Source organism: Elephantulus edwardii, unplaced genomic scaffold (genome assembly GCF_000299155.1).
Source record: "Elephantulus edwardii isolate Elephantulus edwardi_28Jun2011 unplaced genomic scaffold, EleEdw1.0 scaffold00153, whole genome shotgun sequence".
Lineage (NCBI taxonomy): Eukaryota > Metazoa > Chordata > Mammalia > Macroscelidea > Macroscelididae > Elephantulus > Elephantulus edwardii.
Window position 1 is genome coordinate 2,040,580 of NW_006399903.1, and position 8,374 is coordinate 2,048,953.

Consider the following 8,374-nt stretch of genomic DNA (forward strand, 5'->3'; position numbering starts at 1 on the left):
TTTTTTTTTTCTTCAGGCAGGATCCACCTGACATCTGCAATGATGTAGCTAGTGCTATGTCATGGCCTCTTCTAAATCCTTCCTGAACTTTTGGCAGTTCCCTATCTATGTCCTGTTGTAGCTATTTTTGAATGATCTTTAGTAGTATTTTGCTTGTATGTGATACTGATGATATTGTCCATCAGTTTGCACATTCAGTTGGATAAACTTTCTTGGGAATGGGAAAAATCATGAACCTCTTTCAATCCATTGGCTTGACTACTATCCTCCAAATTTCCTGGCATAGAGTGGTAAGTACATCCAGAAGTGCATCTGTTCACTGAAACAAGTCAATTGGTATCCCATTGATTCCTGGGGCTTATTTTTTGCCAATACTTTTAGTACAGACTCCACTTACTCCTTCATTACCATTGGTTCCTACTTACATGGTACTTCCTGAAATTTTCCAATGCCAACCAGTTAATTAAATGAAAAAACCTAACAGCCTACAACTGACTTAATCAAATAAAAAAGACCTACCTTCTGGATTCCAACTGCTCCAAACAAGAGGGTCTCAGATCCAAACCAACTTTTAACCATCTACCAGTCCTAACTGGTTTAAAAAGAGGCTCTCAGTCCATAACTGATTGTTTATTAAATATAAAAGACCTATCTTCTGGATCCCAGCTGCACCAAATAGCTATGCATTTTGGTATAGTAATATATCACTAGGCCACCAGAGCTCCCTAGAGGTATAGCAATATATCACTAATTACTTTTTATATATTAGGTGTAAATATCTGTAATATTTAAAGTTGTTAAATACCTGTGATTTGATATTTCATGTATCAGTCAACCTTTTATAATTCCTATATTTCATTGACTATGCAAAGGCATTTGACTTTGTGGATCACAATAAACTTTGGCTAACTCTCACAAAAATGGGGATCCCAGAACACTTTATTGTGCTTATGAAAAACCTATAGTTGGACCAGGAGGCAATCATCAGAAAAGAACAAGGAGACATTGCATAATTCAAAATTGGAAAGGGTATACACCAGGGATGTGTCTTATCTCTATACCTTTTCAGTCTATACGCAGAACAGATCATCTAGGAGGCTGGGCTCTATGAGGAAGAATCATGATTAGAGGAAGACTCATCAACAGCTTACATTATGCAGATTACACATCTTTGCTTGCTGAAACTGGGGAGGACATGAAGAATTTGCTGCAGAAGATCAAGAAGGTCTTCAATATGAATTGAAGCTCAATATCAAGAAGACAAAGATTCTCACGACTGGGCCAATTGGCAGCACCATTACTGATGGATAAGAGATGAGATTGTTAACAATTTCAGCTTGCTCAGCTCCACTATCAACACTCTTGGCACCAGCAATCAGAAAATCAAAATATTAATTGCATTGGGAAAATATGCTGTCAGGGACCTCTCCAGAGTACTAAAGAGCAATGATGTCAGTCTAGAGACAAAGGTGCCCCTGATCTGGACCATAATCTTAGCAATTACTTCCTATGCATAGGAAAGCTGGACAATGATTAAGGATGATAGAATGAGAAGTGATGCCTTTGAGAGGTGGTGCTGGAGAAGAGTATTGAATATACCATGGATTGCTAGGAGAACAAGCAGGTTTGTCCTAGACAGAATGAAAGTAGGCTGCTCCTTGGAAGGAATGAGTCTGAGGTTTCATCTGACACACTTTGGGCATTTTGAAAATAGTGACCAGTCCTTGGAGAGGGGCATCATGCTTAGGAGGGTGGAGGGACAGTGCAAGAGAGGAAACTCTCAATGAGATGGATTGATTCAGTGACTGAGGTAATAAGGGTAAGTGTGTTAGAGACAATAAGGTTGGCACACAATAGAGGAGGGTTCAAAGCTATTGTTCATAGAGTAACTATGAGTCACAAATGACTTGATGGCACATAAAAACAACAACAACAACCACTGAGGAAGACCTGAGTTGTTTGGTTGTTGAAGGTCAAAGACTGGAGTATTCACTATGAATTACAGCTCAACATCAAGAAAACAAAGATTCTCACCACCAGGCCAATTGGCAGCATGATAAATAAAGACTGAGTTGTTAACAATTTCATCTTGCTCAGATCCACAATCAACACTCTTGACAATATTGGTTGGGAAATTAAAAAAAAACAAACCACCATATTGCTTTGGGAAAGTCTGCTGTGAGGGACCTCCCAGAGTGGTGAAGAATAATGAGTCTAGACAGTAGGGTGCATCTGACTCAAGCTATGGTCTTTGCAATTAGTTGCTATGCATCTGATAGCAGGACAATAACTAATGATGACAGAAGAAGAGCCAATGTCTTGGAGTTATGGTGCCCTAGAAGAGTACTGAACATACTATGGACTGCCAAGAGAACAAAAAGGTCTGTCCTGGAGAGGGTGAAACCAAGTTGCTCCTTGGAGGAAAGGATTTTGAAGAGCTAATTCACATATTTTGGACATGATAGTAGGGGGGACCAGTCTTTGGAGAACGACATCATGCTTAGAAGGATAGAGGGTCAGCACAGGAAAGGTGGACCCTGGTTAAGATGGACTGACCCAATGACTTTGTTAATGGGGGCAGATGTGACCAAGACTTTGAGATGGCTTTGATAGGGCAGAATTCAGAGCTATTGTTCATAGGGTCATTACGAGTCATAGATGACTTGAGAGCACATAACAACAACAATAATAAAATCTAATAATGTGATGTTGGAGTAGAGTACTGAATATCCCAGGGAATACCAAAAGAACAAATAGATATAGCTTATAAAGGTACAGGCAGAGTGCTTCTTGGAGGCAAAGATGGTAAAGTTCACCTCACACACTACGGACAGGTTGCAAGGAGAAGCTTTTCCTTGGAGAAGGACATCATACTTGCAAAGGTGAGGGGAGGGCAATGAAGAGGAAGGCCTTCAACAGGGTGAATTCAAACAGTGACTGCTGCAATCGGCTTGACTTTGTCAGAGATTGGGAAGATGGCAAAGGGTAGGACAGGGTTCTTCTCTATCAGACCTGTTGTTCATAGTATTGCTGTGAATGTTTGAATTGATGGCACCTAACAACAACAGTATTAATATCCCTATGCCAAATAAACACACTATCTCCTATTATAAATTGGAAAAAAAAGTAATAAAACATCACTAATCACAATGTTCTTTCAAAAGTTCTACTTACAGCTATCCATGTTTAATTAAATAAATATCAAAGGTGCTTCCACTTACGTACCAAGATGTAAAATAAGTAAACAAGATTTTATGACCCCATCATTTTTTCGGTTTCATTTTACTATTATTTATTTCATTATTTCTTCTATTTTTTTATTTAAAATTTAATTTCATAAATCTGCAAACTAAACTATCTAGGAAATGTTGAAGAAATTATTATATTGAGAATGAGGAAATTGCCTGGAAAATAACAAATTGACATAAGAATAGGAAAATGGTTTCTACTTTGCAGAGTGTGACATTGATAAAATATTTCTAATAATATCATAATTTAACTATGAAATAATCTTTTGCAATATATCTTTTTAAAAGATTTGTGGGTTTTTTCTTGACTCACTCATCATTTGCTGTTGAGTCAAGACCTACTCATAGCTGATCTCCCACTGAGTTTCCAAGGAGATAAATCACATGGGAGGAGATTGCCCATCTTTCTCCCATTATCACTGGCAGTTATGAACCACCAGAGAGCCTATGGGACAGGTAACAGCACAATTCCATACACACTAAGCCACCAGTGCTACCTTTTCTTGACTCATTATGAAAATTAATTATTACAAAAAGATTAAAAGCAATGCTGACTTTGATGTCATTCACAAAAGCCAAGTCACCTGAGACAAGTCACTTCATCTCCATGATAAATTCCTTTGCCTGTAGACTTCAATGGTGAAATTAGAGTAATGAGTTCAACTTACATCACAGAACTGTTGGAATGATCAAGGTTCATAATGTTTAAGATTAAGAGGAAGCACTCAATAAATAATAGATTGTTCTGTACTTAAAATTAACAGGGATACACAAGACGTCATTTTGGTGAGAAAGTTTTAACACTTGACAGTTAGCCAAAAATGTGGTCATTCAAATCTACCCAGAAACTCCTCACAGAAAAGACCTAGAAATCTGCTCCTGTCAAGATTGCTGTTGTCATTTGGTGCCATCAAGTCGAGTATGACTCATAGGAACCCTGCATACAACAGGTCTGAACCCTGCCCTGTCCTGTGCCATCCTCACACTTCCTGACTCATCAGAGTGCATTGAAGCGGTCACTGTGTCAAACAACCTTGCTAAGGGTTTTCCTCTCCTTCCCTGACCCTCTGCCTTTCTGAGGAACCTGTTCCTCTCCAAGAAAACAGTCCCTCCTAGAAACATAACCAAACTATATGAGGCGAAGCTTTATCATCTTTGCCCCCAAAGATTACTCTAGCTGCACCTTCTCCAAAACATATTTGTTTGTACTTTTGTCAGTCCATGGGATGTTCAGCACCATTCTCCTACATCTCAGCTCAAATTACAAGCCTGGAAATGCTGAGTCAGTTCTACTCTGTCATTTGGGATCACAGTGAATTAAATCAACTTTATGACACCCTAAAACACCTCAAGTGCACACATTCACATGTACACCTGACAGCTGGAGAATGACTAAGGATGGCAGAAGGAGAATCAATGCCTTTGAGCTATGGTTCTGGAGTAGAGTACTGAGCACGCCATGGACTCCCAAGAGAATAAACTGGTCTACCATTAAGAGTGTGAAACCAGTTTGCTCCTTGGAGGCAAGGATTCTGAATTTCTATCTCATATACTTTGGGCAGGTTGTCAGGAGAGTTCTGTTCTTGGAGAACATCATCATGCCTGGAAATGTAGAGCATCAACACAGGAGAGGAGGACCCTGGATGAGATGGACTGACCCAGTGACTGCGGCAATGGGGTCAGGTGTGTCAGAGGTGGTGGGGTTGGCTCAGAATAGGCCAGGGTTCAGAGCCAGGACAGGGCAGGCTTCAGAGCCATTGTTCATGTGGTCGTTATGAGTCATAATTGACACACAACAACAACACACATTTACACACTCCACGCCCACATACGCCTGCATCTAGGTGAGAACAGCTCAGACACAGCTGTGTGGGACTATTACCTCGGAAGTAAACAGTGTTGGAGGCATGGATGCGTTTGCGAATGGCCTCTAGTGTATTTCTGGTAACTTTCAACAGAGCATCTGCATTCTGATGGTTGAAATAGGAAAGCAGCTCGCAGGCTTCCTCTTCCAACAACTCTGTCTCTTTCTTCTTTCTCTTGACCATTGTCAGGGGCAGGGGGGCAGGTCCAGTTTCACCGGTGTGAAGGGAAGACTGCGATGTGTCAGGTTTTCCCTCCTCTTTTTTATCTGTCATAAGGCATGGGAGAGGGAGGTGGATTGAGAAGAATTACAGGCTTACACACACGACAGAACCACATATGACAATTAAATATATTGATGCAGTCAAATAAATAATTGCAATTAAAAAGAGGGCAATTAAAATCAATTACATGCACTTTAAAATCATTCATATGTCATGCTTTTAAAAAAATGAGACCACCAACGTAGGAAGAAGAAAGTAGCACACCACGTGAAGCAATGAAGGGCTTTCTCCTCAGTGTAAGCACAGAGGCAGGGCAGTAGCTGGAGCAGCTTTCCTTGGTCCTAGGCCCTGGACTGTGTGTTCTCTCTCCCACCCATGGCCACAGAAGCCTGAGGGAAAGCCTTCACTTCTCTCCACCTCAGTGTCTTCACTGTCCTGTGAAAGATTTTTCTCTAGTCTATACCACGTATCAAGGGCCTTCCGAGAAGCTAGGATGGTAAAAGTTCATCTCACATACTTTGAGCATAAAATCAGGAGGGGCTAATCCCTGGAGAAGGATATTAGGTTGGTAAGGAGTCAGCACAAGAGTCTCAAGGAAATGGACTGACACAGTGATTGCAACAGTGGGGTCGGAATGTGAGGATGGCACAGAACCAGGTAGAGGGTCATTCTGTTTTATGTAGAGTTGGTGTGATTCCGAACTGACTCAGCAGCGTCTAACAAGGGACATTTTCCAAGGAACTTCATGACACATCCTACTATATTAATAAGGCAAATATCAAAATAAAAGGAAGACAAGCAGGAAGAACCAGTGTAAAATACGCATGAATAAAGTTTTTTAAAAATAAAAGGAACTAATGATATGTCATTTATTATAGTATGAGCAGAATTCTCATTTCGGCTTTGAACAAATGATTATGAAATCGAGAGGGTGTTTGTAGCAGCGTGAAATTAACTGCTATGCTGAAAATGGAACTTTAGTTTTCAGGAAATGTTTTAGAAATGTGAGGTTTTTTCCATGATCACGTCTCTTACCTGGACTTTCACCTTTTGAGTCAATTCTATTTTCAGTCATTACTTTTTCACTCTCTTCTATATTTGGAACTTCTACATCTAGCAACATATTAATTAGTTCATTGACAGCCTCCTCTACTAATGAGCTTTTAAAATGAAGTATCTGAGCACCACTTACACAAAGGTCCTACACAAAAAAAAAGAGAGAAAAGAAGAAATAAAATATGCATTTATCTTGGTTTTGAGAGCACATCAGTAATGGTAGCCATCCTCTGGGTTGAGCCTCCACATGAAATTTTTAACCTCCAATGATACTTGACTACCCTGTTGTTGTTGTAATTGTTGCTGTTGTTGTTACGTGCCATCAAGTCACCTGCAACTCACAGCAACTCTATGTACAACAGCTCTGAGACATGCCTTATCCTAAGGAGTCTCATTGTCTCCAACACATCTACCCCCATTATCTCAGTTACTAGTCAATCCATCTCAGCCAGGGTCTTTCTCCATCTTTCCAAGCATAATTTCCTTCTCCAAGGAGTCATCTCTCCTAGACACGTATTCAAAGTATGTGAGAGAGAGCTTGAATTCCTTGCCTCCAAGAAGAAACTTGGTTTCACCCTCTCCAAGATAGACCTGTTCATTCTCTTGGCAGTCCATGGTGTGTTCAACAGTCTTCTCCAGCACCACAACTCAGAGGCATCAATTCTTCTTCTGCCACTCTTACTCACTGTCCAGCTTTCTGATGTGTAGCTAGTAATTGCAAAGACTATGACCTGGATCAGGTGCATCTTAATCTCTAGACTGACACTGTTGTTCTTCAGTACTCAGAAGAGGTCCCTGACAGAATATTTTCCCAATGCAACTCACCTTTGGATTTCCTGACTACTGGTCCAGGGGTGCTGATTGTGGAACTGAGTCTGAAATTTTAAAAACCTCTGTATCTTCTCCATCTATCACAGTGCTGCCAATTGGCTAAGTGTTGAGAATCTTTGTTTTCTTGATTGTGAGTTTCAATCCATAGTGAAGGCTGCAATCCTTGACCTAGTTCAGTAACCTTCAGGTCCTCTTGAGTTTCAACAAGCATAGTGCATGTTGATGATTAGTCTTCCTCCAATCCTGATGTCACATTCCTGCTCATAAAATCCAGACTCTCAAATGATCTATTCTGCATATAGACTAAAAGGTAAGACACAATACATCCCTGATGCATCCCTTTCTTAATTTTGAACCATGCACTGTTTCCTTGCTCTATTTTGATGACTGCTTCCTGGTCTAAGCATAGATTTGCATGAGCACAATCAGATGTTCTGAAATTGCCATCTTTCTCAAGTTTAACCACAATTTGTTGTGATCCACATAGTCAAATGCTTTTTCATGTTAATTGTTATAAGTGAATTATGTCACTCCAAAATTTGTGTTACAGTAACACTAGGAAACCAAGACAGGTCAGGTCCAAAAAAGATACAAAGAAACTCAAGGGAACTAAATGGAAAAACAGAGTTAAAACATTTTATGAACTTTTTCATCAATGAAGAAAGCCACCAGCAGCTTCTCTTTCCATAAAACTTCCTTCTAATCCCATAAATCTAGTCAGCCTCCCTTTCCTCACTTTTCTCAGCACGCCATCATTCTCTCTTAACTATAACCAGACATATTCTCTTCCATTCTAGCTCTGCTTATACTGTACCCGACACAGAGGTCCAGAAAAGTGAAGTGACCCGTCACCTCACACACACATGGTCACGGTGTCCAGATGCAACTAACTTCCTAAGGCTTCACAGGAATCAATTTGCATGGTCATTCTTCTACCAGTCCCTCAAAGAACTGTGTCCCTAAGCCCTGGTATCCACAAATCCTTACAATATCTCCCCTATTCCCCACCATCATTTTCGGTAAATGATTTTCCATTAAATAACACAAAGTAAATAAAGCTTAAGAGATTTAATAAAAACTACATCATAAACTTTGAGAAGAATGGGAATCCCAGAACATTTAATCGTGCTAATGTGAAACCTATACTTGGAC

At 40.0% G+C, this 8,374-nt stretch overlaps 1 protein-coding gene across 1 annotated transcript in view; it reads right to left on the reverse strand.

The window, feature by feature from the left end:
• Window positions 1-8,374, reverse strand: part of DNAH5 (dynein, axonemal, heavy chain 5) — a 382,826-nt gene that overhangs the window by 295,725 nt on the left and 78,727 nt on the right. The window contains exons 18-19 of the mRNA XM_006895016.1: window positions 6,362-6,536; window positions 5,131-5,370 (exon numbers count right to left, since the gene is read on the reverse strand). Coding sequence (XP_006895078.1) covers window positions 5,131-5,370; window positions 6,362-6,536 — 415 coding nt within the window. The remainder of the gene's footprint in view (window positions 1-5,130; window positions 5,371-6,361; window positions 6,537-8,374) is intronic.